Source organism: Atractosteus spatula, chromosome 15 (assembly GCF_055471065.1).
Source record: "Atractosteus spatula isolate fAtrSpa1 chromosome 15, fAtrSpa1.hap1, whole genome shotgun sequence".
Taxonomy (NCBI): Eukaryota; Metazoa; Chordata; class Actinopteri; order Semionotiformes; family Lepisosteidae; genus Atractosteus; species Atractosteus spatula.
The window spans coordinates 25,060,716-25,078,323 of NC_142720.1; the positions used below are offsets into that span (position 1 = coordinate 25,060,716).

Sequence of the window (17,608 nt, forward strand, 5' to 3'; positions counted from 1 at the left end):
AATATGTAAAAGTTAAGACATGATATGCACTTATGCTTAATCTCCCAGCATGATATTACAGGGAAACCAGTAAACTAGTTCTGTAAGGCACAGACCACATCCTGGAAGACAGAGGTGACCACACTGTCTCACGATGACAAATGGGACAGATTCATTGTGCAATCGTCTAGCTCATTACTTGCATGAAAATGATCTACACAATCAGAAGCCATTTAAGGGTCATGTTGACAGTGAAGACACTACATTTTTCTTCTAAACTGGCCAGAGGATCTGAATGGTGGGATGGAGTGCCCTCCTGTCTGATAAATGCAAATATATTGTCCTTGACAGCGGGCAGACAATGTGAGTGGACACTGGTGAGCATTACGCTGGTTTTTCATTATTCGTGTCATCCAGTGCCATGGTAAAACTTTGATGATAAAGGGAAGAATATCTTCAACACAATGGTTTTAGTGCAGATTAATAACTCTCCTCCGTTTCTCTAACCTTATGTTCTTAAAAAAATACCCCCCCCCCCATTTCATTTATCCCTGCCTTTAAAGATTTAATTTAATAATTTGTGACATATAACAGACAATAGAACAGGTAAAGGTTTATTTCCTGCTGAAAGGAAAATAAGAGAGACACAACATTTCGACTGTGGAGCCTTCACACCTGAAGAAGGCTCCACAGCCGAAATGTTGTGTCTCTTTTCTGCAGGGAATAAACCTCTTTTCTGTTACTTTGCAGCCTACCATGCTGACGCAGCTCCCTACTTCAATTTCTACATCACTATACTGTACATGTTTAAATTTACATGCTGAAATATTTCACATGTAGCATATGTTTTACTTATAGCACTTTCATGTGAAACAAATATCTTGGGGTTTTAAACAATAGACACTTTAGTGTGTAATAGACACTTATTAGTATATTTGGGAATAGTTATTTATGGTAAGTACTGTATACGCTTTTTGCTTTGGCTAAGTAAGGACCTAGATCAGCTCACCACCAATTCCCAGATTTACCACTAGATGTCATTATTACTAATAAAATCCAATCCTAAACATTTAAAATCTCACTGAGATTTACAAAATAAGGTTTAAAAAGTCCAGTAACGCATATCCATCACACTGACACTAAATTGTAATTAATGTGGTCATTTTGACTTGTGGCAAGGCTTAAACAGAAAACCTAACATGATTTTTTAATCTGTAATTTTGTTTCCATTTTCTGTGATTTTTTAAAACCAGCATTTAAATTTTTAATTAAATGCATTGGCCATGAGTATCGTGTTTATTTTCTGCATTGTCATATTAAGAAATGCAATTTAAATATGCAATACAATTTTTTGGAAATTTCAGGAATTGGCAATTTATTTTCTGTGTGATCAGGGTACAATAATGTTAAAATACGTTACGATATATCTGGTATGATACATACAATTGTGGAGGCACAATTAGATATAAGAACAGGTGCAATGTTAATATAATACTGATAACTTGTAGCTTTTAAAGCAGCATATTATGAGCAAGAAGGTGATACATTCTCTGGATTTTGACATTAATTCAAGTTTACCAAATAGTTTTGTGTTTATTTTGGTGACTACATGGTCAAATTCTTTTCAAATAAGTACTATACTCTTAGCCTTGAAAGAAGGCATACTGTACAGGAGACACTATCTATGTATTACTAATTAATGTGTTTTTTAAAAAAAGTTTTTAGAAAACTTACTGATCCTTTAGGTCCAGGTTCTCCTTGGTCACCCTGTAAGAATAATATTTGAAGTTTAGTTTAGTTTAGTGAAGTTTGTTACCTATGTTAACCAATCAACTGTGAGTTTTAGATTCTTGTTACCTCTTTTCCACAAAGTGACATTTTAATGTAAAAGTTTCAGCCGAAGGTTTTCAGCTTTTATTCAGACTCACTTGGTCTCCCTTCTCTCCTGGTGTGCCCTCTGCACCTGGATCTCCCTATAAAATATAGATGGAAAAAATGTTAAATACATCAGGTAATTTATGCCCCATTTCATATACAGTCTTCCCTTGTGTGAGTAAAGTACACTGATGATGAAGGAGACAACCCAGACCTATGTGTCCCCTGACCTTCCCCCCAGAGGAGAGACAGAGATCTCACACACCTGTCTCACCATCCTCCCTGCCCACAGGTAAGCCCAGAGACAGACCTGACGCCTGTCTCACCACACTCCCTGACCACAGGTAAGCCCAGAGACAGACCTGACACCTGTCTCAACACACTCCAGCCCACAGGTAAGCCCAGAGACAGGCCTGACGCCTGTCTATCCACACTCCCTGCCCACAGGTAAGCCCAGAGACAGGCCTGACACCTGTCTCACCACACTCCCTGCCCACAGGTAAGCCCAGAGACAGACCTGACGCCTGTCTCACCACACTCCCTGCCCACAGGTAAGCCCAGAGACAGACCTGACGCCTGTCTATCCACACTCCCTGCCCACAGGTAAGCCCAGAGACAGGCCTGACACCTGTCTCACCACACTCCCTGCCCACAGGTAACCCCAGAGAAAGTGGATCAGTAAGAGACACTGTGTTTGTGTTTGGCAGTAGGCTGACTTACCTGTTCTCCTTTAGGACCGGTTTGACCCACAGCACCCTACAACAAAACAAACATGAGCAGCACAGGAGAATATTTTTAATTTGGCAATAAAAAACTAAACACTTTATTTATTCAACACATTAATTTAAAACATTTTAACAGCTATTTTACAGAGAACACATTTTGAAAACAAAATTAAAACCACTCATTTTTTAAAAGAAAATAATTAATTTTCTTTTTATATTGGCTATGTGTTGATGTCTCCTATTATATAATAAATACATGCAACATATTTTTACTATAGATGCTTTTTTGCTTTAAATCTTTTATTTTGTGAAGTGAATTATCAAATGATGAAGTGGATTTAATGAAATTATGAGTGAAAATTGTATTAGACATGTTCGACAACCACATTCTAAATAATAGAGAATACTAATCTTCCTTATTACGTGAAAGGTGTTATAATAAACATAACTATATTAATTGTATTTATAAAGTGCTTGTTATCCCAAAGTCTTTACATGGAACCCATTTTAGGGTGGGGAGCTACCTACGTGACTTACAGCAGCTGTTCTGTGCTAGCACTATATAAGAATTCATGTGGAGATGTGGTATTAATAGCCCTTTCTGAACTTTCTGAAGCACAGTGCCCCTGGTGGCTATATTGAGGCACTGGCCTGGAAGCTCTGGTTAAGAGGAAAGAGTACAGAGCCCAGCACATACAGTAGGTGGTGGTGGAAGGGAGTCCCTACTACCTGTAAAGCACTATTAGTGAAGTTCCCAGAAAAGCGCTATGTAAGTGTAAGCAATTATTATTATTATTATTACTGCATCCTGGTGTTCATTGAGTTTTGTATTTTTTCCTTTCTGAATATTCTCAAGTTTTCAAGAAGTTGTAAAGTTGCTTATTTATTTAGTCAACACCTCTTTTTGAATATGAATTCACATCCTATATTTTACAAGAAAACAGCAGTGCTTTTTGTGTAGGACTTTAGAGTTTAGAAACAGTTTAAGATCTCCTCTGTGCTCCAATAGTGCTCCTCTCACCCACAGATGGCACTATTGACTCATTAATGTGTCCATAACTTGACCAGGAATTTGTAATCCTTTAAACAGGATTTGAGCCAGGAGACATTTTCTACATTCAGATTAATGATATTGTATAACTATTTTCTACTAACTTTCCCATGGATTTTCCAATATCTCCGTAAGTACTTAAATTGGTTTAAAGTTTTAAACTTGATACTAGTTATCTCAAAGAGCCAAATCAATAAAGACATACTGTATTTTCTGCTCTCTTTTTGGATATGAAGTATCATGTAAAAGTGCATGCTGCACTATGGTTTCAGAATCTCATGGTCCTTTTTTATCTTTCTATTGAAACAAAGCACATTTAATACAAAAGTACAGAATTACAGTTCTCCCCAAGTGAAATCAGTTAGTCGGTTCCTACATTTTTATTATTTTCACAAAATCTGTATAAAGACCATGTAAAATCATTGACTGTTGAGGGAATCTATAGCACATGGTAGGTTGTGAAAGAAGCTAGGAGACATTTTCAGCTAGAGTTGACAGTTTTAAGACCTGTATCATCTTTTGAAATATCCCCTTTTCACTGCTGGATGTACTGCAATATAATGAAAATATATAATGATGATTTAAGAAAGAAAAAAGTGCATTGTCTTGGACAACTTACAAATGTATTGATTTGTCATTTGGATGCAATTTGGAGCCATGCTATTCAACAAAACACTTCTGACTAATTCTGACTTACGAGTCCATTACAGCAACGTTATTCTCCTGACCTTATAAAACTGGCCTAGCCTTTCTGCACAGATTCTGTTGCTTGTTTGGCTGTTCAGTGAGGGAACATAACTGCAAACCAAAATAAAAAAATAGATTCCCTTTTTAAGTAAAATGCATATCAACTGCATGTTGATGAATGGTAAACCTTCCCCAAACATCTTTGGGAATTAATGGCTTTATTTTACAAATGAGCCACCTTTGTTATATAGCCCAAAAACATTTTTCAGAGTAAAGAGCAAATGGTAAAGAGGGCTATGTTCTAAAATGTGAAAAAATAAGGTCATTTCCATAGGTGATGTAACTGGAGCTAAACCTGCCTAGAAAGTACTTACCCTGTCTCCTTTAACTCCAGGTAGGCCAGCTGGACCGGGCAGCCCTGGCAAACCAAGGTCACCTTTAGGACCCTGAAAACAATGTGTTAGTTAGCACATAGAAATCCCACAGAATTCACAGGAAAAACAGATTTTTACTTTGCCAATTTTGGCTGTGCTTACGACCTTAAAACTATATGTTACACAGGGTAATTCTGTAGGCAATGTATCTGTCCTTTCTTTCTTCTCTCCTCTCCTGTGATCAGCACTCACGGACCTTCAGATTCCTTGCTAACAGAGAGCTCTTTCAACCCAGGCACTCATGCTAGGATTCTCCTGTTACTGTGTCAATACTCTCCGGCCAGATACAACAAGAGACCATTCATTCTACTCCCCTGTGGCTCCTGCTGCAGCTCAGACTCTGAGGTGATCCCTCTACCTCCCCCACAAAAAATTGAATATTTGCTATGAATACACAATAACGTCTAACATCTAACTGAAAAGAATTTTTTAAAAGTGCTTTTCATTTAATTCAGAAAACTAGTGAAAATTACAAAGATACTTGAATATAATGAAAAAATGAAATATGAAATAGATTTTTCTTATGGTTTAGCATCCTTTTTTCATTGTTTTCATTTATTCACTATTTTTTTTTTACTATGACAGCGCAGCAGAAGAGAAAGACTTGTTGTGTTTGCTGTAAAAAGGCTGTAACCTAGCTTCAATAACAGTGGCATCAGATATTATTAAGAATGGGGAAGACAAAGATTAGTTTTATGGGTTTATTGACTACAGCTGCACCCTTTTTTATTTTCTTTTTCTTCATTTTTGAATCACTGAGTTTAATCTTTCATCTGCAATCCCTGCACTGAACAGGAGAATTACAGCCTCTGTACACACTCCTCCCACACACCTGCCCTCCTGCTGCATGGTTGCTTACAGGAGGATAGGCACTGAAAGGAGGAGTGATGATACACATTCACAAGACAGTAGTTCAAGCTCACAGGTAATCAGTAAAGCAGCAGGGTAAAGTCAAAGATGCCAATTCAAGCCAAAAGCAGTGCCCCTTGGCCAATTCTGTGCCACCACGTGGGGAATATCAGTCAGAGCTGTCTAATGAAGCAACAGACTGAGTAAGTGCTTCCTCTCTTGAGACACACAGGGCTGCCTGTTTTATACTACTTTTTTTATTTTTACTATTTTAGAGCCTTGTCTCTGTTGGCATCATAGCTTATTAAAACACTGACAGTAAAAGGCTAGATTATTCCACATGGGACAGTTTCCTTGTCAAGTTTCTTGTCAATTTCAACAAATCAGCAACTCCGCCTGATCATGACTCAAAGCAATCACATAACCTCCTATCCTTTTAGCCTGTTGGGTCTGGCTCTCCTGTCCACTGTGACTGCACTGAAAAAGGTGCAATGTCACCACAACTGCATTATCTGGGAGATAATTTAATCTATTAATGAGAGACATCCCATGTCTGTTAGCTTGTGTCTCCAGAGTCTTTTGTACTGTGCAATTCTTTCACATCTCTACAGCGATCAGCATAAATGTAGTTCTCTTCCCCCTTGTCACTGAGACAGGTACTGTATATGTAATAAAGTCAACATAATTACTTTTTAATACATTTAATTTAACATTAATGTTTTTGTGATCATGAAAAACTTGTGTTGAATTGATGTTACACTAGGATTCATTAATATTTATAATCCACAGCTTATTTAATTATTGTTCATAGCCACAAAGGGGTTTAATGATAAGGAGTAGAATGCTTGCAACTAGTGGCTGTGGATAATTTCACAAGAAATATTTAATCTGTTCATGGAAGCATTCCTTGAACTCAGACCCAGCATGGCTCTGTGAATACAGCAACTATGGAGAAAGGCACAGCGAATGCTGAACTGCTGAATAGTGAGATTGTTTTCACTCACACGGGGGCCTGGTTTTCCTGGAGGACCAGGGGGGCCCTGTTCTCCTCTATCACCCTGGAAAACAACACAAAAGTACATCACTGTTAGGACTGTGTTTGCCACCAACATGTCGGTTTCTCTGCAAGCGCTCTGATTGTTGAGTCTGTAAGGTTCAAACCAGCAAGGCACAGCACTCGAAGTTCAGAGGCAGAAGCACTCAGCTGTCACACACAGCACCTCTGTCACAGTGCTGAGTTCACACCTTCCTCCTCACCTGCAGGAGATCGACTCACATGAAGAAGACTTCTTCACAGTAAGCCTCCCGAGGCTCTGAAAGCTGTTTTAGTGATTTCAGTGCAGAAAGAGTTCATTTTGTACAGAGAAAATATCTAAGAAATAACCAAGCCCCACATTTCTTCTGAAAAGGGCTCATTTTGGATCCACAGTAATCTTTTAACTTATTTCGACCTAAGTATGGTTCTAACCTAAGTATGGTATGCATACATATTAAGAAGGAAAAAGTAATAGGTTTATTCCATGCTGAAACAAAGAAGAAAGAAAACACAACTTTTTGGCTGTGGAGCCTTCTTCAGGTGTCACACCTCCACAGCCGAAACGTTGTGTTTTCTTTCTTCTTTGTTTCAACATGGAATAAACCTATAACTTTTTCCTTTGCAGCCTACGCATGCTGACGCAGCTACCCACCTGAACTACTTATTAAGAATATTTACTAAGAGAAATAACTTATGTTTAAACAACTTGATAGTAGATTATCTAATCAATTTGAATTTGAATCCATCACTACATCCATGAGTTCGTAGAGAAATCCAGAACCTATCCAGAGGCCACATAGAAGGATCAACATTTTCTGGATACATCCGTCCATTTTTTAACCACTTCATCCCGTCAGGGTCATGAAGGAATCGGAGCCTCTTTTCAATATATGTGTTTTATATAATTATGTCAAAGTTTTCTGATTTCATTTTTTGTATGCAAATTTGTAACAAAATGTGTAAAAAAATATTTACTTTATTTGCATTTGTATTCCATATTTCCATTAAGACCAACGTGATGTTGTGTCAAACCCTCTGAGAATTCAGTTTACTAATTAAAATCAGTTTTCATGCATATATTCTAGCAGTTGCTGACAATTCCTTAAGTTACTGATTTGTTCAGAGAGCTGATCAATTTATTTAGATTTTAATTTAGAATTTAACATTTGTTTTTCTGTTTTCAATGTATGCAGTGTAGGATCCATCATGTTTTCAACAAAAGAGCTGAATAATGTTCAATGCTAAAATATACACAGCTAGATACAGTACCAGCTTGCATTTGTTTATATTCCTACAAACCTTTAATTATAAAAAGTACTGACATTTTATTATTTATTACTATTATCTTTATAAAAACACATTTTTTTCTGAATTATAATTTTTAATAGCAGGATTCATGTCCAACTACAGAAGTCAAATTTTCAATTAAATAAATGGCTTTGAGTCCTTGTGCTAGTGATGAGAAACATTCTTCAGCAGCTTACTGCTTCACTCAATAAGTCTGAATCCTTAAAAAATGTCCTGTAATAAGGTCTGAGCTTCAGACGCTCAGCAGGGATTACAATTAGATTGCACCTGGTACATCGTTTTTAGCTTTTCATAATAATAGAAATAATTAGATGCTTTTTTACTATTTTAACCATAACTATTAACTACTAACTACTAACTATATTAGTACATCTTCATTAAAAAGAACGGCCACCAGAAAATTAACACCAAAATCCAGTTTAAAAATGAATACGGTGTGTTCAGAAGGAAGTAACATCTAGTGGTTTCACATATTCAGGATATGCGATAACAGGTACTTACAGTATTAGCAAATTAACTCTATCCTAACAGCCTTCAATGGGCTGCCACACACCTCGTTATCATGTAATTAAAGTAAATATTGTTAAAAAGATTATATTACCTATTTCTCAGAAATATTTTGGCACTTTATTAGTTGCTTAGCTGATGAATACATCTTTTAGTTTCCATTTGTGTGAACTGATTTTTATATTATACAGTAAATATCAATTAACCAGCTTCTTTCATAAATTAATTGGTTTTAGTTTTAAAACAGTCTTGTAAGTGAAAGTTTTTTTATTTGTTTTAATTGTAATAATATTGTTTTGAATGGGGTGATTTTTGTATCTGTAGTAAAATTTACACATACAAGAATTTGCGGTAGGGTACCCACAAGTACCTGCACATGAGAATGTCTCAGAAACCTTTGTAACTTGTTGTTTTTGTGGGCGGGCTTGTGCATGGAAAGATGGAAAAACACAATCAAAATTAAGTCGTAAAAAAAACAGCCTTGTTTCAATTTAAAGTGGGAGAAAGATGAATGTGTAATATTTCCGATCTGCCAGTACACCCATTCAACAGGAGGCCCATCTGGCCAGTCTCAGCCTCTGCTTTATGTTTGAGTGTTGCTGTGAGTGAGTGGGAGCAGGACACACCCCGGACAGGACAACAGTCCACTGCATGGCACATACACACACATTCACTGATACACAATAACAGGGACATTCATAGCTGTCAAGCATGTCTTCAGACAATGGGAGGAAACCTTAGCACCTGGAGAAAAGTAGACTCCATACAGTGTTCTAAGATGAAATCAAACCCAGATCCCAAGATCTGTAAGCTGTCAGCACTAATTGCCATCCCATTGTGTTGCCCACAATAAGATTTACAATTATTATGTGCATGTTTCCATTTTCTGGACATAAATTTAGTTTGCAGTAGTTCTAATACATCACACCTTTCCATTCTGCAGGTGAAAGGCTCTGCTCAGGTACTCAGATTGCTTGATTATAATTTTTTTAATGGATGATGATAATGTGGCCTGTTTAAGCATGCTGAAGTTGATCCATTATCCTGGAAATGAATTAATCGGTGACAGGAATAAAAACATACTCACTGGCCCACCTCTTGGTCCAACAGGTCCGACTTCGCCTTGCTCTCCTCGTTCCCCCTGCAAAGAACAGCACCATGAGTCCCCCTGCCATCCTGACACAAGGACTTTAACAGCAACATGAATAAATAGTCTTCGTCCAGCTTACTGTTTTGCCAGAAGATCCCATAGTGCCGATTAAGCCTGGGTCACCAGCATTGCCCTGAGACAAGAACACAGTCATTAGCAGGTGATTGATTTGAGGCACTCACTGGAGTGCAACATTCAGTAAAATGAGTAACATTCTGTGCCCAGTTTACACTTACAATCTAAACAGAAAAACCTTTTTCTTAGTTCGTAACAGATAAATTATGTGTCTTAGTTCCGTAAGGCACAGTGAAAATCAGTTGCTGTGTTTCTAAAGGGATAGTTCAGTGTATGAGAATGGTTAAGGCAAGAGATCTGTTTCCAGTAGGCTAGTTAGTGTAACTCCCTACAGACTTACACAATTTTACCATGAATTACTGTGTATAATAATGTATATTTTATCTGTGCAAAGATCTGAAGTTTCCTATTGAATCTGCAAAACCTTCATATAATGTTTTATAATGTATAATAGTAAAATGGAATCAAATCACTGTTAGAAATGTTCCACCTTTCTTTTTTAGTTTTTCTTGCCAGGCTGCTCCATCTTATCTCATTGCTGAATATATGTTTCTAGCCCTCATTTTCACTTTATATTGAAGAAGTAACTTACATTAACATAGCTTTTTGGCCAGATACACCTTTCACTAGCAGAAATTAAAAAGTTCAGAAAGAACAGTACCTCACCTTTCTGCTAAAGTACTGCAGTTCATTTTAAGAACTTATATTTGAGCTTTGATTGATTTGATCCAAATGTAGCAAAGTAAAGGCAGGTTTTCTTTATAATGTTGCAGCAATTGCGTAGTTAGTAAAAATAACTACAAATACAAGACATACAGTACCTTCTCACCACTAACACCTTTTGGTCCAGGTGCACCAGGCAAGCCCTATTAAGGAGACAGAAACATATAAATTAGTTGTTTTTACTGAAGTATGGTTTTAAGAATTTATTTTGACTGTTAGCTGATAAATCTATAATTGTGACAGATGTTTTAATCTGCAGTCATTTTAGACAAAGCCAAGCTCAGCACACTTCATCCAGACAATTAGTGTGTCTGTGTACTGAATCTGATCACAAACATAAAGAGTAAACCTTAGTTTTGGAATCCAAAGAGTATACAACTTTATAAAAATGTTTGAAACCTCAGTGGGAATTTTCAATTCTTAAACAAGCGTCTCGTGTTGTTCCATGAGGACTTGCACAAGGTTTACTCTGATGATGGCAGTTCTTAAGATCTTAAAATATGGTGGTTTTGATGAGCCATACTCACAGGAAGACCCTGCAGGCCAGCTTCTCCTGGAGCTCCTGGTTTTCCAGGATTGCCCTAGACAGGAAGTTCAAAAGCTTGAGTTGGGTCCTCTGCGTCATTGACTTAGAATTAGTTATAACAAAAATGAACAGCTCCCCTTAATATAAGTCTTAATATACCTTTGTCCCTGGCAGTCCAGGAATCCCTTCACGACCATCCACTCCTGGCAATCCCTAATTTAAACAGAAATAAAAGATCTGTCAAATAGAACAGGATTGGGAGTCACAGGCAAAATTCATAATAGGCTATATAATTCATTCCTTGTCTATACTCATTGTCTCTCTATGTTCATGTACCTGCCTTGATTACAGTTCCAATTAAAAATTTAAATGTAATTCTGTACAGACACCCTGGGATGTCCACAATACATCAAATAGCACATCAGACATTACTATTTTCTGAGAACAAAAGTGAGACTCAAAACGTTTCATGTCTCTGTAGAGTTTGCCGGCAAACCGGCAAACTGAGACAAATCAGATGATGATTTATTCTGTGTTGAACTCGTCCTCCATTTCTTTTGAGATTATTAGGTAAATCACAATACTTTATATCTTAATCATATAATAATAATAATAATAATAATTGCTTAAACTTATGTAGCGCTTTTCTGGACACTCCACTCAAAGCGCTTTACAGGTAATGGGGACTCCCCTCCACCACCACTAACATGCAGCCCCACCTGGATGATGCGACGGCAGCCATAGTGCACCAGAACGCTCACCACACATCAGTTATCAGTGGGGAGGAGAGCAGAGTAATGAAGCCAATTCATAGATGGGGATTATTAGGAGGCCATGATTGGTAAGGGCCAATGGGAAATTTGGCCAGGATGTAGGGGTTACATCCCTACTCTTTTCGAGAAACGTCCTGGGATTTTAAATGACCACCTCGGTTTTACGTCTCATCCGAAGGACGGATAATTATGATTAACCTATTTTTATATCTCTATCTTAATATCAAAAGGTCTAAATAAATTGAACTAAATGCCTAAGTAGGTTAAACTACATGTTATCCATGATAGCAGTTAATGTCTTTACACACAAGAAAAGAAATTGCATGAAAGAGTAGGATTTAATATCATGGTGAATTCAGTGGTAGAATCTGGGCTGGATGGCCTCCTCTAGTTTGGAAACTTTCTTATATTCTTATTACCATGTGACTAAAATGAAGCACTTTAATAACTCTTCATTCAAAAAGGAAAATTTGCTTTTCCATATTAATACTCCAAAATGTACTGTTTGGTCAACATATTTAATTGAGACTGGCTATAAAATAGTAGACATGTTGTGTAGAATAAGTGTGAGTTTCTGTAGCAGAAACTAAAGTTAAGAATATGGTTACTTTTGTTTATGTACAGTAAAGTGCTGTATGCAATATATATTTTGTCTCATGAAATACAGTGTTAACTGTGCCTAAAAAACCACCCCTTTTGCAAAACCTTTAGTCTTGGTGGCAGGTTATTAAATCACTTGTTCCCTCAGTTAAGCTCTACCCAATTCTTCAGCATCGCGTACAACATACAAACCAAATGTCAGTAATTTACCACATCTAACTTCATAGTGTTTTACACAAAGTCTAGACCAGGGCTATTCAGCTTGTGCCCCTCACAGTCTGCTCCATTATAGAATTTTGCTACAACCAGCTTCTTGTTTAACTGAATCTAAATATTCTTACAATTAAATATACTTACAGATTCTCCTTTGGGACCAGGAAGACCTGTAATTCCTCTGGGACCTTGAGGGCCCTAGAAAATTATAAAAAATACATACAATTTTTATCACAATCAAAATGTTGCATATCCCATTCGAAGTCAAAAAACAAAAGTGGTTTTACAGAAATTGTTTATACAATACATAATAATTGCTTATGATCCTTGGTGTCCCAGATCATTTCCCACACAGGAAATGACCCACTTCATCCAACACAGAGGCCTCACTACACAGCAGACCAGAGGGAGAAGCATAAACACACCGAATAGGAAGTTTTCTTTTAAGAATAGAAATGGTGTCTCACAGTTTCTGCATTAGCAAAGTGTAACCGTTAAGAACCATTTATGTAAATGAACACAACCAAGTGTTTGCTGTTGTTTTCATCAATGTTTTTATTTTTTTCTTTATTTTCTTCAAGCAGAATACTTTTTGAAAGGGTTTTAAAAAGAATGCTGCATTAAAATAAGTGCTGAATAAAAGCTAACTAATTGAGGAGAACACAGTCGCAGTTCACAGCTGTATTTGTCTTTATGAGGCTAACTTAATTATTAAATTGATAGAATTTAATAATCCTGTCAGATGGTGGTAGTTGTGTGGTTATGGCACTGCATGTCCTCTGATTATACTAGGAATACAGGCTGAGGAGATCAAGAGGAACCAGCTGTGGCATCTCAAAGAGGCAAGTGGAACTGAGGTTTCAGAATGGCCAAAAACCCTAAACCGTACATCAATAGGTGGAAAGCAGAGCACCAAGTGAAAAACTGCACTGGTGTAGGGAAGATAAATTCCAACAGATAGATTCTTGACCCTGGACAATGGAGGTGTAAGGCAGTGCTAACCACATTGCCATTGTTCCCCCTACTTCACTTACCTGGTCTCCTTTTGGCCCAACCTCACCCATCACACCTCTCTGTCCTTGATCACCCTAAAATTACAAGAAACTCAATTTTAAAAAGGTGTACAAAATATTAAAAATTAAAACATCTCAATTTAATTTAATAACAGTTCTGTGTAAACATAATTTTTTCCGATCGATAATAAACCATATTTCTTCATACTTTCAATGTTTTGAAGCAGAAGATTTTTCCTGTGAAGATGTTTGAATTGAACAAAACCTCATGCTCAGGTGGTGTCATTCTCAATGTGATATCACATGGAATCACACAGAAACACAGCTGGACATCACGTTCTCAAGTACTCATACTCCAAAGATAAAAAAGAAAAATCCTTCCTGTTGTTAAAACTGGCTTTGTAAATTGCGGGTTTTGATTTGTTATGCTAATCAAATCTGATTTCACCCATCAACATAACTTAACTTGGGAAATGTCTGATTTAAACCTACCTGAGACTTCACTAACCTGTAAACAGTCAAAGGCATTAGAAAAAGATTTATTATACAGTAAACAGCAACAATATTGTCACCCTTCTATAACACTCTTCTAGTAGACAGGTGTCAATGATGATGCTCAACTCCTCCCTCACCCCACTTCCAGACTAAAGCAATGCCAGGATAGGTAACACCTGGACAGCTGTGTGCAAGTGTATGAACAGACTTCAGCTCATGTTCAGTGAACGGTCCCAGACACAGATCACCAATTCAAGCATTACAAATTTAAAAAGTAAGTTTATAGAAATGCAAGATCATCTAGATCCTTAATAACAAATCCTATCCTTTTTAGGTGTTTAAGCAGAGAGCCTGCAGAAAGTGCACAAACACTGTACGGACTCAGAGAATAACTGCTCTCAGTGTCTGATTTTCCAAATAAGAAAAAACAGAGAGATACTTAAGAAAATACACATACTGAGGCTCCCTGAACTCCTTGAGGCCCTGGCTCCCCATCATGTCCGCGAGGTCCCTGCAAGAAAAAGGTACGGAGAGTTAAAGGGGAGAAAAACAAATTCTTCTACAACTCACTTCAAATTGTGCTAGAGTAATGAAAAAGAAAAGATTATTTTCGGAGATACAGTAGTTAGTAATCTCAGTGGATTCTCAGTAAACGTCAGTAGATTCTCAGGAGAAATACCGAGATTCAGTTATGTATAAACTTGCACAAGTCGTCCAGATAAACCAGGTAGAGGGAGATATAGCTGCATGTATGTGCTGTGTAAATGCTACCAACAAAATGTTTACCTCTTGCACTCACAAAATGGGAGGTCATGGTCTGGCACAGACAATATTTCCTGGAATAAACATGCTGAACATGTATAACTGCACTGGAATCCAAAGATGTAACATCACCAAGAATTGAAGAGACTGAAAAGTACACATATATACGCAGGCTCCTCTCCTGGGATAAATATCTCATGCTGTTTCACAGATCTGCTCCACACGTTACTTCAAAACAGAATTTAACAAAAAACCCAGAGGAATGATTCCAAAATACAAACATGGTATAAAAGCTCCTCATGAGTGAGAGATTGGGGTGAGGATTTTCAAAACTCAATGTGTATGTCAGCTAACTCATATTTTATTTCTACAAAATAAATGTAGCTTTTATTCAAGACAATTAAATGGACCAGGGCAAAATATACATACAAGGTTTTAAAGGAAAGCAGTCCATTTGACCCATCTTGTTCATTGGATAGTCTAGTAGATGAGAGATGCTAAAATTTCATCCAGCCATTTCTTGATGAGTTTGGGCCTGTACCACCTGGCTGAGCCCAATCCAGATTTATACAACCATTTGTGCCAGAAGCACTTCCTATTGTCCATCCTAAATGAATTATTTTAGTTTTTTTATAGTGACACTGTGCCCTTGTTTTGCTCCTGACTGTGAAATAGTTTTCTAGTTTGGCACCAGCTGTATCTCTTGGAATTTATTGTTCGTGGTTCAAATCTCCTGTGTTCTAGAGTAAAGAGATTTAGTTCAAAATGAACTAAATCTTTTGAAAACTAAAATGAACTAACTTGTCCAATTCCTTGAGACCAAGGATCATTTTTGCTTTGAACTGTTTCTAAGGCTGTCATATCCTTTATGCTGTACAGTGACAAAAAATGAAAAAAAAAACAACAAAAAGGAACATTCTAAATGAAAACTAAAGTGTAAATATTTGCTATGTACTAAAGCATTCTGTTTGCATTTTTAATTGCTTCCTCACATTGTCCTGATGAGGACATTCTATAGAAAATCTACACAAGTCTCACGTCCCTCAATGTTCCTACAGCTCAGAATCAAGCACATCATATGTGTAGTGCTGTGTCTGCTGGTCTTCATTCCATCTAAGTTCTAAACCACCAGTGCTAACTGATGCCTTTAATCTACTTCTTGTTAGACTTTTGGTTTACTTGTTTCGGCACTCAGTTCTGAGTTTTAAACATATTTTGTTCAACTACTTTCCATTTCAATACCACCAAAGGCATTGTCAATTTTAGGACTTTTTTCAGAATCAACAATGATCTAAGTACCACAAGATATGAATGGAAACTAAGGGGAATTCCATTACATCTTAGAACACAGGAGGAACTCCTTTACACAAAGGGTTGTGAGTGTCTGCCAGCTACCAAAGTTATTATCAAAGTCAATACCACAGTTTCTTTTATGAAATGACAGTATGAGATCTTAGGATTATTTAGATACTATAAACCATATCAGCTAGATACAGTATGCCAACTGACCTCCTCCTCCTATGCACATTCATGGTGAATAGGCACATATGGGAATGACAATAAATCCAACAATCCCACAATGAGCATTTTGCTTCCTTCTGCCAATGCCCAGCTGGATTTCAGGCAGCACACCTGAATGAGGAGGGTTCTGAAATCCAGAAATCAGTGCAAGTGTTGATGCCAATAAGTAGTTTCATTTAATTTTATTTAAGAACTGAATGCAAAACTAAAAATGTCCCAAATAAAAAATGTAATCAATTAGTCTGTAAGTAACTCATCTGAAGTAAAAAGCAGAAGATGCAGTGCTTTTCTAGGAGCAGGAATTAGGCACCACTGATACAGCATACGGAACTGATACAAGGATCTCATCCAGCTTCTTGATAGAGCCAGGGTATCAGCTTCAACAACAGCTGATTCCAGCTTCCACGACCATTTGAGTCAGCTGTCTCCTGTTCTCAGTGTATTTCCATGTGATTTCCTCTTGTGTCCTGGTTCAGTGAAGGTCTTGTTTAATTGAATTATTTGAACAAGAAACAATGATAGCTCTATCCTGTCATTGTTTTCCTATACTCCATTTTCAATCCACTTTTTCAGGTAAGGGAGATAGTGACACAAAAGCATTGAAAACACAAAAGCACGTGACATGATATATTTATAAAGTCAATTAATGCTCATTAATGCTCATTTTCAAATTAGAAATATTAGTAATCCAAGGGTTTGAATAATGGTGAGGAAACAGTGTCATCTTAATGGGCATAACCCTGTATTGGGCAGAAGTAAATAATTAAAAACTGATCAGGTGTACAGCAAAGACCTGTTTTAGGCCCATTGCTCTTTCTGACCTACATAAATGATTTCAATTTTCTTATACTTAGCTAAATAGTTGAATTTGCAAATGAAACAAATATTGGTGGCCAAACATAGAGAAAGAGGTAATGACTTACAAAAAGACAGACAAAATCATGGATTGAGTGGACACTTTACATATGAAAATTACTGTTTATAAATGCAAAGTGATCCTGGGTCAAAGCAAGCAAGATGGGCCAAATGTTAGCAAACATTCTTATGTTGTTATGTTCTTCATTTTCTAACCTGTGGAAACCGGTCCCATCCTAACCAAGAATTGAAATGTCTACCATCAAATATTAAATTCCTTCATTTCTGTACATACAGCTGGGAAACCGCAGTCAGGCCTCTGCAATTTGTTAGTTTTAATCTGGCCTAGTTCCTGCAATTTCTCATCAATTTTACCAAATTTATTCCTTTACTTATATTTTAGCTGTTTGAAAAGATTATGTCAAAAGGAATATCTTTTCCCTAGTAGATG

At 37.0% G+C, this 17,608-nt stretch overlaps 1 protein-coding gene across 1 annotated transcript in view; it reads right to left on the reverse strand.

Moving 5' to 3' along the window:
- The window catches only part of col9a1b (collagen, type IX, alpha 1b), a 39,443-nt gene that overhangs the window by 6,849 nt on the left and 14,986 nt on the right, over positions 1-17,608 (reverse strand). Inside the window, exons 20-32 of the mRNA XM_088934216.1 lie at positions 14,477-14,530; positions 13,546-13,599; positions 12,656-12,709; positions 11,085-11,138; positions 10,927-10,980; positions 10,498-10,542; positions 9,681-9,734; positions 9,539-9,592; positions 6,605-6,658; positions 4,692-4,763; positions 2,575-2,610; positions 1,908-1,952; positions 1,714-1,746 (exon numbers count right to left, since the gene is read on the reverse strand). Of these exons, the coding sequence (XP_088790342.1) occupies positions 1,714-1,746; positions 1,908-1,952; positions 2,575-2,610; positions 4,692-4,763; positions 6,605-6,658; positions 9,539-9,592; positions 9,681-9,734; positions 10,498-10,542; positions 10,927-10,980; positions 11,085-11,138; positions 12,656-12,709; positions 13,546-13,599; positions 14,477-14,530 (663 nt within the window). The remainder of the gene's footprint in view (positions 1-1,713; positions 1,747-1,907; positions 1,953-2,574; positions 2,611-4,691; positions 4,764-6,604; positions 6,659-9,538; positions 9,593-9,680; positions 9,735-10,497; positions 10,543-10,926; positions 10,981-11,084; positions 11,139-12,655; positions 12,710-13,545; positions 13,600-14,476; positions 14,531-17,608) is intronic.